The following is a 26,566-nucleotide window of genomic DNA, read 5'->3' as shown; positions in this document are numbered from 1 at the left end:
AACTTTGATGATGTCTGGACTTCAACTCCCAGAACTCCCCACTCCTCTCAAAGTTGCACCCGTTGACAAACAAGAATGGAAACCGCAGATCTCCTGCAACTAAATCTGAGCTTTAGGAGGAGACCTTAGTCTTTAATCCCCGACACACAACTATTCATTTAGAGACCCTTCAAAGTCACAGTGACCTTGAAAAAAGTGACTTCTCACTGGTGCTCACAACTGCACAAGATCAAAATCCTGATGCGTGGCAACCTGCCTGTATCACATGATGGTCAGATGGTCACGTGATCACCATTTGCACCCCTCCCAGCCAGCTTCTGACAAGCAAAGTCAGTGATGGAAACCAGATTCACTTAATGAGCTCGTGATTCACTTAATAACAGGAGTGATTCACTTATCAACGGTGGCATAGAAATACCTATACATTCTCCAAGCCTAATAAAATATTGCCATGTGCGATGAAGGACTTAGTTGTTGTTTTAGTTTTTATACATTGTTTGTTCATTCCCATTTTCTAACTTTCTAGGAATTTATCGCCTTTGGAATCAGTAATATTTTTTCAGGAGCCTTTTCCTGTTTCGCTGCTACCACCGCGCTGTCTCGCACCGCGGTCCAAGAAAGTACAGGTGGAAAAACTCAGGTATTTCATTTGGCTCAGGATGAAGAGATCTCTACTGCTTGCCCATCATTCTTGGAACTGATTTGGTGGAGCACATTTTGAACAACTCACTCAGAAAGTGGTATTCAGCCAGTTTGGATTGGTTCACCCGAACCGATAGCGGAAATCTCAGGGGGGGCTGCCCCCCCTTCTATGCCGTCCTATTTAGGCATGTTTTTGAGGTTAGGTGCATGCGTGGAAGGTCCACACGCAAGCACAGCACATATGTGAAAGGCTGGACGCATGCGCAGAAGGGGCACGGGCGTCTGCAAAGCAAGCGGGCGCACGGGCAGCGAACCATTGGTAACACAATGTGAAACACACCGCTGAAATCATCTGACGGTTGACGCTAGTTGCATCGTATTTTAACATAACACAAAGGAGGCGAAGCCCTTCAAGAGACAAGATTATGGAAGAATTGATGTAATTTATTCTTTTGCTGTAAAGTCAGTTTGCAGGGACAACGTCGAATTTGGACATTGGCATCTGACTTGAATGATCAGAACAATCACTTTCATATTTATTTATGACGAGTTGATAGTTAAGGCAGAAGTCATGGTAGTTAAGGAGAATATTGGGGGGAATTAAACTTTGGGCCCTTACAAAGAGATTGTTAGAAGCAGTGGTGAATTGCTGGCGAGCAGGCAGTGGTTTGCAAGCGTTGCAGGCGGTGCTCCTGCCCGGAGTACTGGCTACCGTTCCGCTACGGTGCTCCGGAGGGCCCACCCGCCCGAGCTTCTTACTTGTCCTTTAAGCTTTTGGTGCTTCCGTGCACTCACATGGCATGTATGGCGCCTGCGCTACGCTACGCCAAGCAGCTGGAGCGTTGTGGAGCCTTGCGGAAGCGTCGCAGGCAAGTATGACGCATGTGCGCGCCGCACGTCTCCATGTGGGTGACGCCAGGGCCGTTCCAACCATACCAGTTGGAACGGAATCCGGAACCCACCACTGGTTAGAAGACAATATAGAATTCTTTATTGGCCAAGTGTGATTAGAGACACAAAGAATTTGTTTCCGGTGCATAACCTCTCAGTGTGCGTACAGCAATAGTGATAGATCATTTTCATAATCCCATGATGGCGAACCGGGCACATATGTCAAGGTTGACTCAGCCTTCCATCCTTCCGAGGTGGGTAAAATGAGGACCCGGATTGTTGTTGGGGGCGATATGCTGACTCTGTAAACCGCTTAGAGAGGGCTGAAAGCCCTATGAAGCGGTATATAAGTCTAACTGCTATTGCTATTGCTATTGCTATATGCCCAAAGTGGCCCATGAAGCCATGTCATCCGGCACGTGCATCCTTGTCTGTTTGTCTTCCGGGTTTCTGGCACGCATGCACACACGATGATCCCCTGTCCTTTGTCCGTGTGGGCAGTGCCGAAAATCGGTGTGTGCATGTGCGCTAGCCAGCTGATTACCGGGTACGCATGCGTGCTAGAACTTGGAAATTCAGCTTTCCAGGAGTGTGATCCCTTGGAGCCCGCAGCAGTGCTGAAAACCGGCCCGCACATGCGTGCCAGCCAGCCGATCGCTGGGCACGCATGTGCATTAGAACCCAGAAGTTTGGCTTTCTGGATTGTGGCCCCGATGAGTGTGTGCCCACGTGCGTGATGTTTCTGCACAATCTTTTCGGCCCTCGGTGCCGAATAGTTTTGCCATCAGTGTCCTAGTCATTGTAACACACATTTATCACAAAACATTAGAGACAACACTTAGTGATAATCATAAGCAATCAACATAAATCATACAAACATCAAGTTTCAAAATAGGGTTTCGAAATCACATTTCCTTGCATAGCAACAAGAAGAATTTTTTTTTAAAAAAAATAATCTGATTCTTTCAAAATGCTATTTTGACAACTTAGAATCTATGCTGGAAATAGCTGAGGTGTTTCCGCTTTGCATAAATATTCCTGAAAACAAACTTATTTTTTTGATGGTTCCAAATGTTTTCTTTTCAGATTGCCGGTATAATCTCAGCGTTTATCGTATTAATTGCTATTGTAGCGTTGGGGAAGCTTCTGGAACCTCTACAAAAGGTATTTTGTTCTGATATATTTTACTGTTTATTTAATATTTTGTGCTCCTTGGTAAACAGAAATTCCTCTACTTTCTTAATGCCCCAACACTGGAAGTCTTTAAGAAGATGTTGGATAGCCAGTTGTCTGAAACGGTATAGGGTTTCCTGACCAGGCAGGGGGTTGGACTAGAAGACCTCCAAGGTCCCTTCCAATCTGCTATTGCATTGTATTGTATTGTATTTACAAGTGCTTATGAAATTGTCCTTTTATCCACCGGACATATAGTAGTCTTCAACGATCGCAACCAGAATTTCCATTACTCAGCAAGACGGTTGTTCAGCGAGTCCCGCCCGATTTTATGAACTTTTTTGTCACAGTTGTTATTGCCATTGCTAAATGAATCCATTGGTCATTAAGAGAAACCAGTTTACCCCATTGTCTTGGTTTACCCTTGGTAAACTTGGTAACAAAATTTTTAAAAGTGCAAAAGCCATCTCATAACTTTGGCATTCAAGAAGAACATCCTTGTTTTCTTCCCTCAATAAAATATATTATATACAGGCCTTCCTCGACTTACGACCACAATTGAGCCCCAAAATTGTTACTGTTCTGTTCTGTTCTGCTCTGTCTACGCTACTCTACTCTATTCCTTTTTCTCTTTATTTTTTCTTTTTCATTTTTTTCTTTTTGTATGTTAACATTTCAACTAGATTAAAAACACAGTAAACTATCTTCCAGCTTCATCTATTTCCTTGCAATGCTATGGCATTCAAATTTGCACCCATCTGCTATTGTATTGTATTGTATTGTATTGTATTGTATTGTATTGTATTGTATTGTATTGTATTGCATTGCATTGCATTGCATTGCATTGCATTGCATTGCATTAGCAATAGCAATAGCAATAGCAATAGCAATAGCAATAGCAGTTAGACTTATATACCGCTTCATAGGGCTTTCAGCCCTCTCTAAGCGGTTTACAGAGTCAGCATATCGCCCCCAACAACAATCCGGGTCCTCATTTTACCCACCTTGGAAGGATGGAAGGCTGAGTCAACCCTGAGCCGGTGAGATTTGAACAGCCGAACTGCAGAACTGCAGTCAGCTGAAGTAGCCTGCAGTGCTGCACTCTAACCACTGCGCCACCTCAGCATTGCATTGCATTGCATTGCATTGCATTGCATTGCATTGCATTGCATTGCATTGCATTGCATTGCATTGCATTGCATTGCATTGCATTGCATTGCATTAATAACACAGATCAGGTCCTGTTGTGGAAATAAAATCGAAGGGGATCCTTAAATTACTGCTTCAAGGAAAAAGAATATCTGTAGCTCTATAGTCCCGAATGTGCTTTTTCAGGAGGCAACTGGACTTCCTTGCTTTTTCCTTGAAGATGTTTTGCTTCTCATCCAAGAAGCTTCTTCAGCTCTGAACTTTGATCCCATGATGCTACAAAGGTTGTAAAAGTATGAAAAACAGGTGTAAAAGTCACCTTTTTTCAGTGCCGTTATAACTTAGAACGGTCACTAAATGAATTGCTTCAAGGCGAGAACTACCTGTATCTTCTTTAGGAATCTCTCAAAGGGATTTTTACTCCCCCCCCCACAAACAACAACAACAACAGGCTAATGTTTCTTTCTCCTCTCTTCGTAGTCTGTTTTGGCAGCTGTGGTCATTGCAAACCTGAAAGGGATGTTTATGCAAGTTTGTGACGTCCCTCGTTTATGGAGGCAGAGCAAAGCAGACGCTGTGAGTCCAGTTCTGTTCGCGAAGAACGTAGAGTTATCGGTCACGCTTGAATTCATCTCTTCCCTATTTAAGCAGCCGCCTTTCGTTTTGTTTAATAACGAATCCTTCGCTGGGAATCTCATGTCTCTGAAGGGGGGAGGGGACAAAAAAGCGTGGCACGACAAAACCGCGGTCCACTAAAGCGCGCCCGATTAAAGCGCGTCGCTGACGTCATCAGCAGCGCGACAACAACGACCGCAGAGAAAAAAGGGCGCTTTAAAAAGCGCTTTTAAAGCAAGCCGATTCACGTAAAGGTAAGGGTTAGGTTTAGGGTTAGGGTTAGGGTTAGGGTTAGGGTTAGGGTTAGGTTAAGGGTTAGGGTTAGGGTTAGGGTTAGGGTTAGGGTTAGGGTTAGGGTTACGTTAAGCATTAGGGTTAGGTTTAGGGTTAGGTTAAGGGTTAGCGTTAGGTTTAGCGTTAGGTTAAGGGTTAGGTTTAGGGTTAGGTTAAGGGTTAGGGTTAGGGTTAGGGTTAGGTTTAGGGTTAGGTTTAGGGTTAGGTTTAGGGTTAGGTTTGGGGGGGTTAGGTTTAGTTTTACGTGTTAATTTTAGCTTTACCGCTCACAGCGTGCTTTTTTCGTCGCACTGTGATGACGTCAGGTACGCGGTTTCGTCGAGCACATTTTAGACGACCGCGGTTTTGTGGTGGAACCACAAAAAAGTGCTTTTTGATTATTCCAGTAAATTTCTGACCACTGACAATCACTGTGTCAGGCAAGGAAAACCAGGCCAGAGGTGAGTTGCTACTGCTTCGGCCTGGATCGAGCAAACCAGTAGCGGCAGCGGCTTCTGAGCATGTGCAGAAGTGTCATGCGGGAGCTGCGTGCATACACGCAAACTTTGCACTGTCCTCCTGTCAATTAGAAGAAAGGACTGTAGCCTTACTTTCCTCCTAATGTGCTAGTCTTCTCTAGCGAGCATTTATACATTTTTCTGCAGCCATCCTCTTGAGAGCATGATAAATATTACTGAAGCTTCCTCAGTAGAAACATAGCTATGTAGGAAGCAGAGGTGGATTCCTACCAGTTGGACTGGTTCGGACCGGTTCGGCTGAACAGGTAGTAACTCGGCCGCCCACGGATCCGAACTGGTTCTATCGGCGGCCATCTTGTTTTTTACCTACTGCGCATGCGCGCGTGTGATGCGCGTCCCTGAACCAACCGGCAGTAAAAGAATCCTGGTTCTGGATTCTTTTACTGCCGGTTGGTTCAGGGACGCGCATCACACGCGCGCATGCGCAGTAGGTAAAAAACAAGATGGCCGCCGATAGAACCAGTTCGGATCCGTGGGTAGCCGTGGGAGTAACTCCGTGGGAGTTACTATCTATTCGGCCGATCCGGTCCGAACCAGTCCAACTGGTAGGAATCCACCTCTGCTTCCTACATAGCTACGTTTCTACTGAGGAAGCTTCAGTAATATTTATCATGCTCTCCAGAGGATGGCTGCAGAAAAATGTATAAATGCTCGCTAGAGAAGACTAGCACATTAGGAGGAAAGTAAGGCTACAGTCCTTTCTTCTAATTGACGGAAGGAAGGTGCAAAGATTGTGTGTATCCTCCGGTGTGAACTTTCTAACCTTGCCCCATTAAATCCATATTGGGTAGCTGTTGTGACTCAGCGGATGTCTGCTGTGACTCTTTTCGGGATACAAGATTCATTATGCAGCTGGGGCTTGTAGAGGCAGGTTTGGAGATAAAAGGACGGATGCTGCCACGCCCTAGTCGCAGGAGTCAACATACGTTCCTTGTTTGGTACAACATTGCTTGATTATTCATCGTCATTTATGGAAGATACACTTGGATAAGTGCTTTCTGTTTCTTGTAACCCTGATTCAAGGCTACACTGGAGAAGTGCATTGCTTGTAAGAGTTTTTGTTTTGCATTCTTGTCGGAGACTTGTATTTAATGTTATTTTTGGGCTCGAAGCCAGTTTGAACTGTGAACTGATAAAGAAAAGTTCCTTTTAAGTTTATTTGTCTGGCCGTTCGTTAAGAGCCGTGAAGGGGGGACAGAACAGGTAGCCATTCTTCAACAGTAATAAAGCGGTGTTAACCTCTTCACATTCCGGAAAGTAAGATTAAATAAAAATGAGGCTAAGACAGAAACGTATCAACTCAGGTTGATATATATGGGTAGTCCTTGACTTACGACTTACAATTGAGGCCAACGTTTCTGTTGTTAAGTGAAACATTTGCTAAGTGAGTTTTGCCCCGTTTTATCACTTTTCTTGCCACTGTTGTTAAGCGAATCTCTGCAGTTTGATAAGTTAGCCACACGGTTGTTAAGTGAATCTGGCTTCCCCATTGACTTTGCTTGTTCACAAAACATTATCCCATGACCCCAGGCTACTACGACCATCATAAATACGAACCAGTTGCCAAGCATCTGAATTTTGGTCACACGGGGGATGCTACAAAGTGTGAAAAACGATCATGAATCGTTTTTTCCCAGCGATGTCGTAACTTTGAACAGTCACTAAATGAACTGTCGTAAGTCGAGGACTACCTGCACTGTAATGCCTACTGGGTTTAATTAACATCTCCCATCTATTTCTTTTCCAGATGATCTGGGTTTTCACATGCGTAGCATCCATCATCCTTGGATTGGATTTAGGATTACTTGCCGGGTTGATATTCGCACTGCTAACAGTTGTGATGAGGGTTCAGTTGTGAGTATAATAATCTTTAAAAAGAATGTTGCACCCAAGACAGGGAAATGATTGCAAATCCTTGCACAGATGGAGGTGTTTTTTCCAAGCATGAAGTGCTATAAAAGCTGCCATCGCTTTTGCTGTTACAGATACTTCTCGACTTACAAACAATTCACTTAGCAACTGTTCGAAGTTGGTGGATCCGAGAGCCCGCAGGGCAGAGAAAAGACGAGAGCCAAGGAGATCTGCTAGCTTACTTGGGAAAAGGCTCGCCCGTCTTGATGGGGCTGTACTGGAAGGCTATTTATCACGATAGGCAGAGGGAGGGGTTGCTGGGATCAACGTGTTTGGATTCTACCAGTATGTGTTTGTTTCTTGTGCTTCCTGCCTTGGAGACTGGTGGACTTATTTCTTGGAGCCACTTTCCATGGTTTTATGGATTATCGGCCATTGCCTTGAGGATTAAACTTGGCCTGCTTGTGGCTGGATTTGGGACAGTTCTGAGGTTGGGAGAGGGTTTCTGGGGAACATGATTAATCTCTCCAAACACACACTTCTCTCTGTGTGTGAGTGAGTGGGGCAGTCCACCAGGCCAAACTGAAATACGCCCACGAGAGCTCGGCAAGAGAAGTTTGGAGTCTCCAAGGCGCAAAGTTAAGCATGAAACACAAGAAACAAACACATACTGGTAGAACCCAAACACGTTGATCTCAGCAACCCCTCCCTCTGCCTGTCGTGATAAACAGCTTTCCAGTGCAGCCCCATCAAGACGGGCGAGCCTTTTGCCAAGTAAGCTAGCAGATCTCCTTGGCTCTTGTCTTTTCTCTGCCCTGCGGGCTCTCGGATCCACCACGGAAGGCAGTTGTTTCTCCTCTTCTTCACTGACCTGCAGGCTGTCCTCACCCGAAGCCTCCTGTAAATCTCTTTCGGCCAGCAGTTCAGAATCATTCATTAACCAGTCCTTGAGTTTAGTATTGTTGCGGCATCCCCAAGGTCACATGATCAAAATTTGGGCACTTGGCAACTGGTTGCAGCATCCTGGGTTCACGTGGTCGCTATTTGTGACCTTGCCAGTTTCCGACAAGCAAAATCAATGGGAGAAGCCTGATTCGCTTAATAGCGGCATGATTCAATGATTCACTTAACTGCAATAATTCACTTAACAACCAGGGCAAAAAAAAAAAGTTGCAAAATACGCTGTGACTCACTTAACAATCACCTTGCTTACCAATGCAAATTCTGCTCCCAATTGTGGTCGTAAGTCGAGGACTACCTGTATTTGACAAGTTAGGTTGTCAGCTATGGCTCAGCGACCATTGATTGCAAGAAACGTTATATATTCCTCGCAGTCATTGTTTCCAACAAATTTTGAATATTCCTCACAACCGTTGTTTTGCAACAAATTCTGCATTGTATATTACATGTGTTTAATTTTTAAATCTTTATCCTGATCAATGTTTTATTTTGTTTTTTTTCAGTCCTTCCTGGGGTAAACTTGGTAACGTTCCTGGTACGGATCTATATAAGAACGTCAAAGAATACAAAAGCGTAAGACTGTCTAGCAAACTAATATTTCAAATACTCAGAGGGAAAAACGATGTCGTAAGATTTATTTCGAAGTTGTCTACTCTCTTCTTAAAAACCTCCAGTGATGGAGTACCCACAACTTCTGGCGTCAAGCCATTTTACCAGGTTTTTTTTTTTCCTGAACCTAAAGCTAATGAAATAAAAACTTGGTGGACGTGCGCTTTTGCAAAAAAAATACTGGACAAAAATAAAAGACTGGCTCGAAGAGATTATTACACACCCAATAGAACTAAAACCAGAACTATTTTTATTAGGAATAATTAAGGGGAACTGTTCTGACCACTTCCTCCATCCAGTAACAAAAGCCGAGACAAGCTTAACTAGAATGTACTTTAATAGCAAGAAACCAAAATCTCGGTGGCTGAAAGCCAAGCAAACAAACAGATAAGGACCTTGGCAGCAACTCAGACAAACCTTGGCAGCAATCCAGCCTGCCAAGTTAGTTACAACAGTTCTCTTTAGTCAATGCATTGACTTCTGCAAGAGGGGCGTGTGCACAAGCAGTCTTTTTTATAGTCTGGAGAGGAGCCTAATGACCACCAGCTGAGCGCAATTACCTCCTGTACTTGCGCAACTGTTCCTGACGCCTATTAGCTCTTTGATTCCGGGCATCCAGGAACAACTCACTGCCGGCTTCTGGATCACTCTCCCTTGTCTCCTCCCCACTGGTCCAAGGCTCAGGCACCACCTGGTGGCCAACCAGTCTCTCTGCGCCCTGCTCGGAGTCGGAACCCTGTCCAGGGTCCTCCACATCCTCCAGAGCCAACTCATAGGGCCCCTCGCTGTTGGAATCCATCGGCAGCTCCAACGGCTCCTGCTAGGCCACAACAGGGAACTATAAGAAAAAAAAACTAAATACCTACGTAATATTACACGTAATCACGGCAGCAAGAATCACATACGCATAGAACTGGAAAAATGAATATATACGCCAAGAGAAGGAAATGTGATTTAAAAAAAATACTGGAATGCACCAGAATGGGCAGACTCACTAAGTACCACTAGTATGGAACTTGTGGTACAAATGGCTAGAGGAAAGAGGTAAAAAGTAGGAAGGCAATAAAGGGAAGAAAAAAGATCAAGAGACCAGAAAATAAATACAAAACTGCAGAATTAATAAGAGGGGAAAACATAAAATAGATTGTATTTAAAAACAGTACGAAGTAAGAAATACAAGAGGATCAGATGTCTGTAAAAGATGCATTTATGTAAAAGGTGTATTTATATATAGATAGATGTATAAGGTATATATTCTGTAGATGGAAGAAACATAATGGATATTTAAAAGATGTAGAAGTGTTGCAAAGACGATATAAATGTATATTGAAAACAATTTTTAAAAACCTTATTTTTTTTTCCCAACAGGTTGCTGAACCTGAAGGAGTGAAGATTCTCAAGTTCTCGAGTCCCATCTTTTATGCTAATATCGACGGCCTAAGAAGCAGTGTCAAATCTACTGTAAGTAGTCATGTTTTTGAAGGGGGTGCTATTGAGGGCTTCTCAAAACACCAACAACAGTGTCCAGTGTGACGTTTAGCAGGGATGAGGTTTGTTGAAATGAAAGGAAGAGGAAGAGGAGGAGGAGAAGGACGAGGACCACTGTGGGGTCCTGAGTTGGTGCTCTCTGAGCTTGGTGGCTTTCTTGCAGACGTTTCATGGCCCAACTAGGTAACATCATCAGTGCTGGTAGGGAGTGGTGTTTGCAGAGAGAAGGAGGAGGAGAGGGAGGGGGAGACAGACCTGGAAATGGATGATAACTGGCTAAGAAACTGCTTGGGAATGCATGTTTTCTTCCTGAAATTCTGGGCTGGATGAGCGTCAGCGTATAAATGTGTAAAAAAAAAACAATTGAGGCTCATTATTTTTAATGGATTGTGGCTAAGGTGTTTCATTTCCTGCCCCCTGTGTAAACACAACTAAAATACTAAAATGACCAAATTTGCTCTTTGAAGGTGGGATTTGATGCCGTCCGGGTTTACAACAAGAGGCTGAAGGCTTTGAGAAAAATACAGAAGCTCATCAAGAAAGGAAAATTAAAAGCAACCAAAGTAATGTGCCAATCTTTATTCTTCGCTCAGTTCGCTTCAAATTGGGTTTTATGGTGGGCAGTACGATTCGAAATTATTTTTCTCTTGTTTTTACATGCAACCTGTTTGTTGTTTTTAAATTTTACTTTTAATTACTTGGAGGCACAAAAATCTAATTAGCAAGCGAGTCTCGAGATCCTCGTGAATTTCCACAGCCAAACTTTATCCACACTTCATTTCCCTTTCTCTCGCTTTCTCTGCCTTAATGTTGAATCTCACGTGCCCAAGTAAAATATTTACAAAACAGAGCGTTCAAAACAATACAAACTGTATTTTCATACTGCACACCACCCAAAGTCACTTTTTGGAATGAGATGGGTGGGCTCTACATTTGATTAAGAAGTAAATAAAAACCACATTTTAAAAAAAGGGGAAACAAAAGGCAGCAAAATAATCTAGAATAGCAAGAATGAAGGAGTATGCACTCAAGATGCAACCATTTGTTTAATGACTGTTACTTATGCATTTTTCACCCTAACGACCGTTGCAGCATCCCCATGGTCACATGATCAAAATTCAGGTGCTTGGCAACTGACTCATATTTATGACGGTTGCAGCGTCCCCAGGTCGTGTGACAGCACCTTTTACGACTTTCTGTCTAGCACAGTCGCTGGGGAAGTAAGATTCACTTAACAACCATGCTCGTAACTTAACAACTGCAGCGATTCACTTAACGACTGTGGCACAGAAGGTTGTAAAATGGGGCGAAACCCAATAAGTGTCTCGCTTAGCAACGGAAATTTTGGGCTCCGTTGTGGTCATAAATCGAGGACAGCCAGTACAACGTACAGCAGAAGTATTTGTGGGCCATGGATTCCTACATGAAGAAACTGGGACATTCCCTGAAAAAAACATAATAACTTGCATCCTTGGACGAAATTTGAGAGATTAAATCCGTGATGGCGAACCGTGACGCATAGAGCCTTTTCGGTTGTTGCCCAAAGCTCAGCTCTACTGCTCATGCGCACGGACCTCCCTCTAGCCAGCTGATTTTCAGGTCTCCACCACGCATCTGGGAAACGTCCGTGCATGCGCAGGAGGTTGGGGAAGCGCGGGGGGGCATGGTGCCCCCCTCTTCGCGTGGCCCGTTTTTGGTCCCAGGAGGCTTCAGGGACGCCCGCTAGGACCAAAATAGGGCACGGGGAAGTCACACGCATGCATGGAGGGGCGGGGGGACGCAGGGGTCACGTGCGCATGTCCAGGGGAGCGGGGGCATTGCATCATTGGTGTGGGCGCCCGTGCGTGCACACGCTGTCAGCACGTAAGGAGAAAAAGGTTAGCCATCACTGGATTGAATCATGAAACTAAAGAGTTACAGAGCTCAGAAAGAATCTGAAGAGAGAAATGCATGCGAGTTAGAACATCTAGATCAGGCGATAAAGTTGACTACAGAGAAGATTCGAGATAAGAAAATTGACTTGGGATCAAAGCAAAACCCGGAATGTGACTTGAAAGTTAGCGTGGGTGATAATGCCGCTAGAAGCCACAATTGGGAGGGCAGAACATTGGTGAATAATTTTCACCTGGAAGAAGGGAAATGATCAGACGACCTCGTTCAACCATTAAACCTGGACGCAGCCGAGGAATTAGTACAACTCTGAGCTTTGCGTGAAGAATACACTGATTTCCTTATGCAGGTGGCATATTAATGGCAACCATGGGTTGGATGAGAATGCCATGTTTTACTTCGCTGGAAGAAACATCCTTCTGGGTTCAGTTCCAAGTGGGCAGAAAGACCCTGGAAACAAGGCGGCTGTTTGGAAAGATGGATTGGCCCAAAGCAGAGGTGGTATTCAGCAGGTTCTGACCGGTTCTGGAGAACCGGTAGCGGAAAGTTTGAGTAGAACCAGTAAATATCACCTCTGGCTGGCCCCGCCCCCATCTATTCTCTGCCTCCCGAGTCCCAGCTGATCGGGAGGGAATGAAGAATTTGCTGTATCCTTCCCCTGCCCACCATGCCATGCCCACCAAGCCGCTCCCACAGAACCTGTAGTAAGGAATGTTTAATCCCACCACTGGCCCCAAACCACCTGCCAGCTTTTGTGACTACAGCAAACTAGAACTCACCATTGCCTACTTTCTAGCCCGGTGCCTTAATCAGTGATGGCTAACCTTTTTTCCTATCGAGTGCCAAAAGCGGGGGGAATTGAGTTGAATTGAATTTTTATTATTTGTATGCCGCCCTTCTCCGGGTGGGACTCAGGGCGGTGAACAACTCAAAAGGGGAAAAGGGGAAACATAGGACAGAATACAGATAATTAAAATAAGCAAGAATCACGCAACCACACAAGTCGAGAGGGGAGGGGAACTCATCAACCCCAGGCCTGCTGGCAAACCCAGGTTTTGACGGCTTTTCGAAAGGCCTAGAGAGAGGTGAGGGTCCGGATCTCTGCGGGGAGTTCGTTCCAGAGGGCCGGAGCTGCCACAGAGAAGGCCCTCCCCCGGGTAGTAGCCGGGAGCGCAGCGGGGTCGTCCGTGTGGAGACCGTCCCCCCGCTCATGCGCGTGCAACCCCCCCAGTCATGCATGCCCTCCCCGCTGCCCTCCCCCCTGCTTTTGGCATGCGATGGCATGGTGGTCCTGCTTATTCGCCCTCCCCAGGCTCCAGAGGCTTTCTAGGAGCCTGGGGAGGGTGAAAATGGCCCTCCAGAGGCTGGAAACGGGCTCTGCGTGCCACCCTAGGGCTCGCCTTCACGCCTCTAGATTCCACTGATTTGGTTTTTAAACAATGGGGCATCAATTCTATTCCCAGGAAAGTTTCTGTATCTTGACTTACGCAAAGAAAATACGAAGTTATTAGCTTTGCCACGAGTTGATTAGAACTATTTTGTTGTGGAGGGGGGAAAAAAAATCTGTATTTTTATACCTTTGTAATTAAAGAAGGTGTTAAACCTGGTATCTGTCTCTCCGTATTAGAATGGTATTATCAGTGATTCTGGTACTGTCAATGAAGGCTTTGAATCTGACGACGACCCAGAAGATCCTGTAGATCCAGGCATTCCAACCAAAGAAATGGAGATCCAGGTGGACTGGAACGCAGAACTTCCTGTCAAAGTAAACGTCCCGCTAGTGCCACTACACAGCCTAATTTTTGACTTTGGAGCCGTCTCGTTCATGGATGTAGTAGCCGTCAGAGTAATGAAAGCGGTAAGACTGTTTTCTCGTTTTCCCCATCGATCTACGGTTAAAATTAGATCATTCGAGAGGGATTAGATATGTAAAAGAAGTGTAATGTGTTGCAAAGATGCGAAGTTTGCAGAAACAAAATAAAAAGTTTTCTTAAACACACAAAAAAAGAAAGGGATCTTGGAGTCCTAGTGGACAACCGTTTAAATATGAGTCAGCCGTGTGGAGCAGCTGCCAAAAAAGCCAACACAGTTCTAGGCTGCATAAACAGAGGGATAGAATCAAGATCACGTGAAGTGTTAATACTACTTTATAAGGCCTTGGCAAGGCCACACTTGGAATCCTGCACCCAGTTTTGGTCGCCACGATGTAGAAAAGATGTGGAGACTCTAGAAAGAGTGCAGAGAAGAGCAACAAAGAGGATGAGGGGACTGGAAGCTAAAACATATGAAGAACGCTTGCAGGAACTGGGTATGTCTAGTTTAATGAAAAGAAGGACTAGGGGAGACATGATAGCAGTCTTCCAATATCTCAGGGGTTGCCACAAAGAAGAGGGAGTCAAGCTATTCTCCAAGGCACCTGAGGGTAGGACAAGAAGCAATGGGTGGAAAGTAATCAAGGAGAGAAGCAGCTTAGAAATGAGGAGAAATTTCCTGACAGTTAGAACAATGAATCAACTTTCCTCCAGAGGTTGTGGGTGCTCCATCACTGGAAGTTTTTAAGAAGAGATTGGGCAACCATTTGTCTGTAGTGGTGGAGGGTTTCCTGCCTAAGCAGGGGGTTGGACTAGAAGACCTCCCAGGTCCCTTCCAACTCTGCCATTCTATTTAAAGCTACAGGGATACTAATCGTTCCGTCACTCTTTCATGGTTTCTACAAGCTTCAGAATGTATAGAATAATAGAAGAGAATAACAGCATTGGAAGGGACCTTGGAGGTCTTCTAGTCCAACCTCCTGCTATAATTAGATAGTGACCACACTGGAGGAATTATGGTTGAATTCCCCTACCAAGATAATTCGAATTGATGCTGTTACCTTTTCTCTATTTTGACACCCAAATGCTTGGGAATCCTAATTGTCAGTTCTGACCTAGAATGCGGTGTTAAGATCTTAATAATGCGTTTGGCGATTCCCAGTTTAGAGATTGTAAAGAAATCTCTCAATTGCATTCAATTTATCCACGTGAGGTCCTTGGTGCTCTCTGATCTTGGTGGTTTAGAATTGAACTGGGGTGTCCTTGGCTGTTTTCTTGCAGACGTTTCACTACCAAACTAAGCAACATCATCAGGGCTACCAGTGTTATTTATTCAGCACTCATGATGTTACCTAGTTTGGTAAGGAACCGTCTGCAAGAAAACAGCCAAGGACACCACAGTTCAATTCTGACCTCCAAATTTTATCTTCTGTCGTCATCATTTATCCAAGCATAAAAGATTTATCTTTACTACTGGGTCAATTCCGATCGAACCTTTAAATTTGTGCTTTTATCACTGCCACCTTTAAATGGCTCCGTGTGCTAGATTTACAGATTTAAATCATACCCTAATCAGAAAAGTGAATTCTGAAAATAGCAGTAGACTTATATACCGCTTCATAGGCCTTTCAGGCCTCTCTAAGCGGTTTACAGAGAGTCAGCATATTGCCCCCAACAATCTGGGTCCTCATTTTACCCACCTCGGAAGGATGGAAGGCTGAGTCAACCCTGAGCCGGTGAGATTTGAACCGCTGACCTGCTGATCTAGCAGTAGCCTGCAGTGCTGCATTTAACCACTGCGCCACCTCGGCTCCCTCTAGTGTTCCCCATGTGTCCTTAAAGCTGTGTTTAAAATAACACCCATCATATTTTTTTTTACAGATTGTCAAAGAGTTCAAGAGAATTGATGTCTCAGTGTACATCGCATCACACCTAGGTAAATAAAAATCCGCACATTATTACAGCTTTTATTTGTTACAGGGAAACAGAGTAGAGAGAATGGTGTGGGGGAACGGTTTTGCCTGGAAGAAATAATTCTGAAAGTAATGATGTTAATGATCTCCCACTGCATACCTAATTACATTCTCAGCCCTTCAATTTTTATATCCATCAAGTTAACAACATTGCAGAATTCACGATAAATCTCCCTCTTATGACCACAATTTGGCCCGAAATTTTCTGTTGCTGAGACATTTGTTAAGTGGGTTTTGCCCCATTTTATGACCTTGCTTGCTACAGTTGTTAAATGAATCACTGCAGTTATTAAGTTATTGACCCCGGTTGCTAAGCGAATCTGGCTTGTCAGAAGGTCATAAAAGGGGACCATGTAACACCAAGGCACTGCAACCGTCATAAATATGAGTCAGTTGCCAAGCATCTGAACTTTGAACACATGGTCGCTGGGATGCAGCAAAGCTCATAAGTGTGAAAAATAGCTGTAAGTCATTTTTTTCAGTGTTGTCGTAACTTTGAACAGTCACTAAATGACCTGTTGTAAGTCGAGGACTACCTGTATTCTATACATTAATTTAGTTCCAATTTTCCTAGGTAAACACCAATGCACTGTAATCCATATTTGTTCTTACACATTATACCTTTGTACAATATGTTGCGTCAACAGTATTTTGAAATAAGCTTATTATGGAACAGGAGCAAAACTTTCTAAAGAGTTTTTTGAAATTGCTTTTTTTTTTTAAAAAAAAAAGAGTCCTTTTCATGAGCTTACTATTTGCACCTTCAATAAGGTAGAATTTTCATAAGTTTATTTTACTTATTTATTCTGTTAATGGAAGGAAAAAACTATTTTATGACAATAATTAGAGATGGATGGATGGATGGATGGATGGATGGATGGATGGATGGATGGATGGATGGATGGGTTGGATGGATGGATGGATGGATGGATGGATGGATGGATGGATGGATGGATGGATGGATGGATGGATGGATGGATTGGTTGGTTGGTTGGTTGGTTGGTTGGATGGATGGATGGATGGATGGATAGATGGATAGATGATAGAGAGAGAGAAACAGGACAGAACAGAGATACAGATAGATAGATAGATGGTAGAGATAGATGGATATATGACAGAAAAATACATGGATAGATGATAGAAAGAAGGTAAATAGATGATAGGAAAGAGAGAGAGAGAGTTTTTAACAGGTCTGAATATTTAAACTGATTGTCATCTGTATGGTGTTGGTAATATCTTATTATATATTTTTCCCACAGACAACATTATTAAAACATTGGAACTATGTGCCTTTTTTGATGATGACATTCAGAAAGATTTATTTTTCCTGACTGTCCACGATGCTGTTTTACACATACAGAGCCAAGCCATGTATAGAGAGGCCCAAGACCCTCTCGCTGAAAAGGTAAGGCCGGTACATATTTTATATTTATTTATGTGCCTATGGGTAGAACATTTTATTTACATGCACATAAACGTATTTTCACACAAGCCCCGGTTATTTTAATCACAGTTTGCAATGTTTGATAGAAAAGGAAATACTTGGTTACCTGTCTTTGTGGGGGAAACCAAGGATATTAACGATGGCTATTTAAATGCAATTTAAATAATTTTTGAAAAATAGCACTGTGCAGATTCAAGGACCATGACTGTTAACAAAGGTTTTCATTTATTTTCTTTTTGTTATAATGAAGATTATAATTTTCAGGGAATTATATTTAACTGTTTAGCAGAACAGTATTATCCACTCATTCAATTAATTTATTATTTGTCATATTAATAACTATATGTTCTTGTGGCCCAGATATCTTTAATGCAGGAGTCCAAAGAACCAATAGAATTTCCAGAAATAAATCAGAATGAACAGCTAGATGCCCAAGAAGAGGTATGATTTCATTTCAAATCTGCATTGTTATGATTTTTAGCATAAACTAGTAGTTGGTAGCTCTAGACTTATGACCGTAGTGTAGCCTGGCCATTACAGTCATAAGTTGAGACAGGGATAAAGCAGGTTATCCCATGTCCAATCGTTGTTTGCAGCCGTTGTTAGGCGAACTCTGAGTTTGCTAAGCAAACTAATAGTTCACTATGGGCTGATTCTGTGGCAAACAGGAACTAAACATCATTTTTGGGGAAACATGTAAACTATGGTCATGGGATTATGGTATAGCCCGTAAATGTGAGCTGGTTCTTGAGTGCCCAAAATGTGGTCATGGGACTGTAGGAGCAGGGTCCCAGTCATCAGAACTTCAGAACCAAGTTAGAACAAAACCTCACTTCCTTCTAGCACTGATGATGTTGCCTAGTTGGGTAATGAAATGTCTGCAAGAAAACCACGAAGTTCAGAGAGCACCAAGGACCCCACATTATCATCATCATCATCATCATCTTCTTCTTCTTCTTCTTCTTCTTCTTCTTCTTCTTCTTCTTCTTCTTCTTCTTCTTCTTCTTCTTCTTCTTCTCTTCCTCCTCCTCCTCCTCCTCCTCCTCCTCCTCCTCCTTCTCCTCCTCCTCCTCCTCCTCCTCCTCCTCCTCCTCCTCCTCTTCCCTTCTAGCACTGATGATGTAACCTAGTTGGGTAATGAAATGTCTGCAAGAAAACCACCAAGCTCAGAGAGCACCAAGGACCCTACAAGTCCTTCTCCTCCACCTCTTCCTCCTCCTCCTTCCTGCAAACTCCCCTCCCTCCTAGCACTGATGATGTTACCTAGTTGGGTAATTAAATATCTGCAAGAAAACAACCAAGCTCAGAGAGCACCAAGGACAAGTTAAGATTCTGTCCTGGTAACTGGGTTCTCTTAGCACCACATTTGCAGCATCTTCAATAAACCATTTTTGAGAGTCCTTTGGGGAAAAAAAGCCAACTGAATTAATCTGATATATACATGATACGGTTACAGCGGGAGTCAGCATCTGTTTACTCCTTACATTTTTCACTTCAAATTTAGAATTATAATCCTATTTCCCTTTTTCCTTTTAAACTAGGCTATGCGCAGACTTGCTTCATAAAAGCCAGCCTTGGGGCTCGTGAAGACCATGGAGAGTGTACATCACTATTTTCAAGCAATTTATTACAGGACACTGTTGCACTAGAAGAAAAATATTTGTGTTATTCAAGAGACTTCCCTCTTTCCCTGCATCCTATAACTTATTTAAATTATTGGCCGACCTGTTCTGCACCGGGAGTGCTCACGCATATGCGTTTATGCGTTGTTGTGATTTTGATGTATGTTGTGGGAAGGTGCCAAACTTGCTACCTGTCCAGCTGGAACTGTTTGTGGCAGGCAAAATAACACAATAATCTCGAAGCACAAAATGTGGCCTCAGAAGCTAGCATAAAAAAACATTGAGGGCATTTAATCAACTTCCACAGAAATCAGAGGGTTCGTTTTAAGTTTCTGAATCCGCCGCCCCCCGCCTGCAAGGTTTAAATCAAGAGAGACCAATGTTAGTTTGAAAAGTATTCTCCAAGAAGGAGGAGAAGGCGAAAACTCTTCCAGCATATTTTACATTGAAGCAATACAAAAGTTATTTTCCCATGCCACAGATGGCACACAGAGCCCTCTCTGCAGGTGCGTGAGTTTTTCACCCAGCTCAGCTCCACTATGCATGGGTGAGACACGTGCACATGCGCAAGATGCAGGCACATGCGCAGGGATGGTGGAACGGGTGGGCGCAGTGCGCCCCCCTCCCTGTGCCCCATTTTTTTTTTGTTTCAGGAGGCTTCAAAGAGGCTTGCTAGGCCCAAAATGGACCGTGTGGGGGTACAGCTCCCCCCACCATGCTCCATTTTTGGTCCCAGGAGGCTTCAGGGAGGCGGGAGGGTCACACGTACGCGTGGGGGTGAACATGGGGGTTGAGCGCATGCGCAGAGCAGTGGGGAGATTGCAGGGAGGTCGTGAGCGCGTGTGCATTGGGGCCGGGCGGACTGCCTTACGGCTGTGGGCACACCCACGATTTCAGCCACAAGGAGAAAAAGGTTAGCCCTCACTATAATAGTGTATCTTCACCCTTTATCTTCTAGATTGTTTCTCAACTTCGGCATCTTTTAACATTTCTCAACTTTAGCCCCAGAATTCCCTAAGCTGTCTAGGGAATTGTGGGAGTTGAGGTCCGCACATCTTAAAAGTTCCGAAGTTTAGAAACACTGATTTAACCGTATTAAGGAGCAGAACTGTGCAATATTATGGACTCAATTTTTTTTTAAAATTATAAACTGGGTTTCATTGTTACACCCAATTCCATTTCTGACACTTTTTGGAGCAACGTACTGTATATCTGTCTATGATTTTACTCTTGAAACATCATCTTTTAGTTGTTAATTAATGCTTATTCACAAATATCTCCAATACATGGCTATGCTATTCTGGAAATTGCAAATTATTTGTTCTGGAACAAAGCGCCATTTCGTTCCTTGCAATCAAATAGTGTTTCCCCAACCGTGGAAACATTAAGATGTGTGGACTTCAACTCCCAGAATTCCCCCAAGGGGAGGAATTCTGGGAGTTGAAGTTCAGACATCTTCAAGTCACCAAGGTTGGGAAGCGCGGCAGTAAAACAATATATCTTTCAGGCCCGGGCGAGTTAAGGTCTAAAGTTGTGTTTCCGCTGCACAGAATCATTGTAACGCAAAACATTATGCTAGTCCTCAGTGTGGATGTGCAGTTTAAAAAAAACTAAACAACTGGAAAGGAGTATCCGCATGGAAATGAAAAAATTAGACTCTCGACCTCTGTGATCAAAGCTCTGTTCCTTTGATATGCAAATTGTGGAAGTGCCACTCATGAATGGGGCGGGGCTTCGTTCATATGGTGGTGATCATGTTGATTTTTTTAAAAATCCCTTCCCTTCAGGTGCCTCTGGAATTGGATATTGATTTGGGAGCGTTAATTTAATGTGTATATATATATATATATATATACTCAGGAGAAATATTTTGAGAATAAACAGATTTTTCTGGGGCTGGGAATCTTTCTGTACTTATCCCTTTCATAAAAGATTTATAAATAAACATTTGCAAAATTGTTTGTCTGTCTGAAAAAGTCACTTTTTCCGCTTGTAAGCATTCTGTAGAAGGTTGTGCCTGAGGGCCACAAAAAATATAAGAAAAAAGTGAGGTCCTTTTTGCTCTTTGAGTTTGACTATTTGCTTGCCAGTGTTTCAACTAGAACACTGATGATGTTATCTAGTTGGGTAATGAAATGTCTGCAAGAAAACCACCAAGCTCAGAAAATACCAAGGACCCCTCAGTTCAACCCTGAGTTACAGACATTCTCTTTGATTTGATATAAGGAAACAGGCTAATTTCTAACAGGCTAAATTCCCAAGGGAAGTGCACTTAGAACTAAGGAATTAAATTAATAATTTAATTTAATTTAAACGAAAACTTATTTAATTTCAGATTGCTTGAGCAAAAGAACAGAAAGATCAGGCATTCCGGAATGCATTCAACTTTTGTTTGTAACAGTAGTTCAGTTTTTAAGTCAGTTCAGTAGTGCTGTTGGGAGGAATTTGAAATCAAAATTGTCATACATTAGCAAATGAGATGTTATATATTTGTAGAATGTTTCCAGGGAACACCTACGCATATTATTCTCAACTTTTTTGCTCTCACCGTATAGGGAAATGTATTCTGTATTATTGATGAAAAGTACATTAAAAAAAAACTTTTTGCAATAAGATATGGCCAATTTAAAGGGGTCCCAAACCATTTTAATTTCTTTCTACATGAAAATCAGTCTCTTCAGTCAAAAACAAATGCATTGTTCTTGATCTGGTTAAAATTATTTGCTAGATTCTTGATAAAATATTGACTTCTTTTTGAAAATAATAAAAGGATAAACGTTTTCCTTTTTACACACAGACATAAGCATTCACATACACATGTGCGTTTACATAATGTATGAATGTCCTCCTGTGTGTTTGTAAATACAACTGTTGAAATATTTTATTGATGTATTTTATGGAATTTTTAGCATAAGAAATTGTGGTTTAATTTTACCTCTATTTTAAAAGATCCTCTGAAACCATACCTGAATAATTAATCACACTTTATTTACATACATCAATCTGTATGATATAATATGAAAGAAAAACAGGTATACTGCACACGTTAAAAGTTTTATTGCATTATAATACCTATAGAAAGATAATCCAAGATGGGAGTTTTTGCTTATTTATTTGTGGAACTTTTTTCTTTGTTTTTTGCCTTGATGTCAATCTTGACTTTCAGAATCTGCTTGCACTAATCCCTGTAATTTTCGTGGCAACATTTTCAGAAGTGGGTTTGCCATTGCTACCATCCTAGGGCTGAGAGAGGTGGCTGGCTCAAGGGCCCCCAATATCTAATGTCTAAGGCAGGACTAGAACTCACAGTCTCCCAGTTAAGCTGCCTTAACCACTACAATCAAACTAACCCTCAGTGTATTGAGTAGCTTCTTTATAAAATAGACTTCTTTAGGTGTTCAAAAAGTATTAAATAAAATGCCACATATATACTATTTATAATAATAGGTTGCTGAAAAGAATACAGCTGTTAAGTTCTCTTTTATAAACTTGTTTCAGGTGCACATTACAAGGGTTAAGTAAGTTTCTTTTTAAAATTCCAATGGGCATTGTAAAAATCTTACTAACCACAGACCATAGTTAGAAGGGTATTTACTGTAAAAGGAAGCACACTAGCAGAGCAAATATTAAACTGCATGTTATCGGTGTCCATATTTGTGTACAACAACTTGACAATGTAAATGAATTTGATGGGAGATTGTAGTGCTTCTCAGAAGACTACCACCACGGCAATTTTCCATTAAATATGTTTGATTGATAAACTTAATGCAGTTAAGTGTGGGAGAGCCAGATAACATATGAAACACGATTTTTTTTTTGGAGACAACATTCTCAGATGGCTAAAAATGACCGCCTTATTATTTCTTAGTGCCTGGGGTTGTATGTTTCGGCACCCAACCTCATCTTACACGATTCTAAAGTCAATTTAACCCACCTTGCTGGGTTTCTATTTTGGGGATGGGGTGGGGGGAGGAATACAAGATATTAGATACAATAATAACATTGTTCTTGTACTTGCTATTAACAACTTTGAAAAATTAAGAATTGTTAAGGCTGATACGTTGCAGGTAGTCGTACAACTTTTGATGGCATACAAATATGGGGTGGATAGATGGATGGATGGATGGATGGATGGATGGATGGATGGATGGATGGATGGATGGATGGACGAACAGACAGACAGACAGACAGGGATGGAGAGATATGGATGGATAGAAATAGATAGAGGGATGGATGGATGGAGAGATAGATAGAGGGATGGATAGAGATGGATGGATGGATGGATGGATGGATGGATAGATAGATAGATAGATAGATAGATAGATAGATAGATAGATAGATAGATAGATAGATAGATAGATATGGATGGAGAGGGATTGATGGATAGAAATAGATGGATAGTTAGAAAGATGGATGGATGGATGGATGGATGGATGGATAGATAGATAGATGGATAGATAAATAGAACAAATGAACAGAAAGACGGATGGACAGATGGATGCGTGGATGGAGAGATTGATAGAGGGATGGATAGAAATAGATGGATGGATGGATGGATGGATAGATAGAGATGGATGGAGAGAGATGGATGGATAGAAATAAATGGATAGATAGATGGATGGATGGATAGGGATGGATAGAAATAGATGGATGGATGGATGGATAGAGATGATAGATAGATAGATAGATAGATAGATAGATAGATAGATAGATAGATAGATAGATAGATAGATAGGACAAACGAACAGAGACAGATGGACAGATGGACGGACGGACAGATGGGATGGATGGATGGATCTTTCAAATTCTCTGCAATGGTCATCCTGGCTGGAGAATTCTGGGAGTTGTTCTAATTGCTCTAATAATAATTTTTTATTGGGTGATTTCTGCTGCCTAGTGTGTAATTGTGGTGTTGCGTTAAGTGTACTTTAACTTCGCTCCATTTTAAATTTGCTTAGTTTCTCTTCTCTGCTCTCCCCAACGCCACAAGGGGGGGAGATGCTCGTCCGTTACCAAGGCAACTAGAACGCCGCCCGAAGGCGGGTCGCGGGGCACCGGGATGGTGGTGGGGGGGGAAGGAACTACAATTCCCAGGATGCAATTCGACATGAAGCGGCGCCATTTTTTAAAAGGAGCCTAGATATAAGAACTGTTTGTTCATCAGACCTCTGCAGTCAGATTATTATCTGTACAGTTGGCTTCCAAGCTTTACCAGATTTGGACTGTAAAACCCAAATAACCACTAGAGGACAGCAAAGAGCTGCCAACCCTCTGAATATTTCTAGCTCAACTCTTTTATAAACCTTGACAGGGAAGTTCAAAAGCATCTCAGGAATAAAGCAAAACAAACTATTCTTCTTCCAAGTCCTTCTCCCGGAATTGAGGGAGAGTTTATTGCAGTAATAAAGTCTCAATGGAAGACCTGTCCTCATTGGAGCCAGAAAATAGAGACTGACCCACAAATGAGATGACTGGAGTTTATGGTCTGAAGTCTTTCCCCCTCTAACCCTGATATTTGCTTAAATAGATTTATGTTTAGAATAGGAATGGGAATAGGAACAGAATAGAACAGAGAACAGAATAGAGGAACGGTGTAGGAAGTTATCACCCAGCCGTCTCCCAGAAAAATGAAATATCCTAGGAAATATTGAAAAGGCAGAATATTTCTCTGGATGTGAAAAGGAAGAAACACGTTTTAAAAGACAGAATAGCTGCCTGTAGCTTCCTGCCCATCCCCACCTTGTCAATGGGCCATTAAGAAGGCCAAGCTAGTCCACTTTACATAATAAAGACTTCTCCACTTCAGCTACAGGAAAGCATGATAATATTGGCACCAACTGACCACATGGCATCTGAGAACTCAACCAAACCTGGATTCAAAACACAGCCCAGAGAGTTTCCCCTGCATGGCCCCCTGGGAGTCTGACAACCAATCAGAATACATTTCTTACACAGGAACAGGAAACAGAGAGGTGGGACTGAACAGGTTATAAAAAGCCTAGCAATAATATTGCTATTATTGCTATTGCTATTGCTATAAGCCCCTCCCTCAGCCCTTCTCTTCTTCTCCACCCAACATTGAAGCATGTGATCACCTTTTCTGTTCAGGAGTTCAAGCCATGTGGTCCTGTCCACCAATAAACCATCTTTCCAAGCAGCCTCCATGTCTCCAGTGTCTTTTTCCCCACTTGGAGCCTAACCCAGAAGGACATTTCTTTCATCAATTGGCGCATAGCATAGAATGTGGAATGGAATGGAATAGAATGCAGAATAGCATAGCGTAGCATAGCATAGCATAGAACAGAACAGAACCTTGGAGGTAGGAAACCCTGCATCATTTCAGTAAAATCATGGTTATCCAACATCTTCTTAAAAACCTCCATTGCTGGAGCATTCACAACTTCTGGAGGCAAGTTGTTCCACTGATTAATTTTCTAACTATCAGGATTTTTTCCCCTTATTTCTAGGTTGCTTCTCTCCTTGATTAGTTTCCATCCATTACCCTGTCTTGAGGTGCTTTGGGGAATAGGTTGACGTCCCTCTTCTTTGGGGCACCCCCCCCCTCAAAAATTGGAGGACTACCTTCATGTCACCCCCTAGTCCTTCTTTTCACTGGAAAAACCCAATTCCAGCAACCATTCTTGCTATGCCTTAGCCTCCAGAACCCCAATCATGTTTCTTGCTCTTCTCTGCACTCTTTCTACAGATCTCAACTTCTTTTTTTAAATATTTTATTTATATTTAATATTTTTTAATATCGTGGCTGCCAAAACTGGATGCCGTATTCCAAGTGTGGCCTTCCCAAGGCATCACATAGCACGTTAAATGTATGTTATAAAGATAAAAGTCTTTTGGGGAATCAGAGGACCAATAAGATTCACTTTGGGGGGGGAGAACAGAATGGAAAGTCTTAGAGAAGTAGACGTGCACGTCTGCACTTTCCAATCTCTATGGGTCCAATCTGCTACGCGCGGCAGAGCGGGCGGCGCCCTTTTATGTCGTCACGGCGCAGCTGGGTCCTTCTGGTGCCAGCATGGAAGGGCTGAAAAGTCTTCCCGAGACGGGGACGGCGGCGCTTTCCGAGCCGAGTCCTGGCGAGCTCTTGGGAGATGGTGAGCAGGAAAGGCCGGGGACGAAGGGAAGGGCCTGCCACGGTTGTTAGCGGGGTTTTAATTACTTTAACCCCCCCCCCCCCAAAGACCCCTTAGGTTCACCGGCATTCAATATGTGCCTTGGGGGGGCTGCAAAACCCTCCGGGCGTCGCAAGGTGGCAGCAGAGAGTCAATAGTTGCCTGGAATCCTTTTAATGCAGTGTGGTACAAAGTTGGCCCCTTGGACTTCAACTCCCAGAATTCCCCCAACCTGCATTGCTGATGAATTGCAATGGAGTCGTGCCTTACAATGGAGTCCATGCGGTGCAGTGGGGAATTCTGGGAGTCGAAGTCCACCCAGCCTCAATTGACCAAGCTTCAAATCACTTCCAACTCCCAGAATTCCCTATGGCCTTTTGCATGGTCTCCATTGTAACGCATGACTGCGTGGCACAGCGGCAGCTAATCATGCTGGCTGGGGAATTTTGGGAGTCATTTGAAGCTTGGCCGCTTGAAGATGGGTGAACGTCAACTCCCAGAATCCC

At 43.0% G+C, this 26,566-nt stretch overlaps 2 protein-coding genes across 2 annotated transcripts in view; both read left to right on the top strand.

Moving 5' to 3' along the window:
- SLC26A4 (solute carrier family 26 member 4) overlaps positions 1–18,873 on the top strand; it is a 32,615-nt gene extending 13,742 nt beyond the window's left edge. Inside the window, exons 9-20 of the mRNA XM_087722574.1 lie at positions 527–640; positions 2,620–2,697; positions 4,336–4,431; positions 7,030–7,136; positions 8,597–8,666; positions 10,071–10,163; positions 10,658–10,753; positions 13,708–13,938; positions 15,773–15,827; positions 17,124–17,269; positions 17,669–17,749; positions 18,850–18,873. Of these exons, the coding sequence (XP_087578700.1) occupies positions 527–640; positions 2,620–2,697; positions 4,336–4,431; positions 7,030–7,136; positions 8,597–8,666; positions 10,071–10,163; positions 10,658–10,753; positions 13,708–13,938; positions 15,773–15,827; positions 17,124–17,269; positions 17,669–17,749; positions 18,850–18,873 (1,191 nt within the window). The remainder of the gene's footprint in view (positions 1–526; positions 641–2,619; positions 2,698–4,335; positions 4,432–7,029; positions 7,137–8,596; positions 8,667–10,070; positions 10,164–10,657; positions 10,754–13,707; positions 13,939–15,772; positions 15,828–17,123; positions 17,270–17,668; positions 17,750–18,849) is intronic.
- A 7,050-nt stretch (positions 18,874–25,923) lies between these two features.
- The window catches only part of COG5 (component of oligomeric golgi complex 5), a 136,504-nt gene continuing 135,861 nt past the window's right edge, over positions 25,924–26,566 (top strand). Inside the window, exon 1 of the mRNA XM_087722326.1 lies at positions 25,924–26,042. Within this exon, the coding sequence (XP_087578452.1) occupies positions 25,964–26,042 (79 nt within the window). The 5' untranslated portion in view covers positions 25,924–25,963. The remainder of the gene's footprint in view (positions 26,043–26,566) is intronic.

Source organism: Thamnophis sirtalis, unplaced genomic scaffold (assembly GCF_051295495.1).
Source record: "Thamnophis sirtalis isolate CommonGarterSnake01/CBP01778 unplaced genomic scaffold, rThaSir2_p1.2 scaffold_9, whole genome shotgun sequence".
Classification (NCBI taxonomy): Eukaryota; Metazoa; Chordata; class Lepidosauria; order Squamata; family Natricidae; genus Thamnophis; species Thamnophis sirtalis.
The sequence above is the reverse complement of the archived record's forward strand: the minus strand, read 5'-3'. Positions and strand labels throughout refer to the sequence as shown.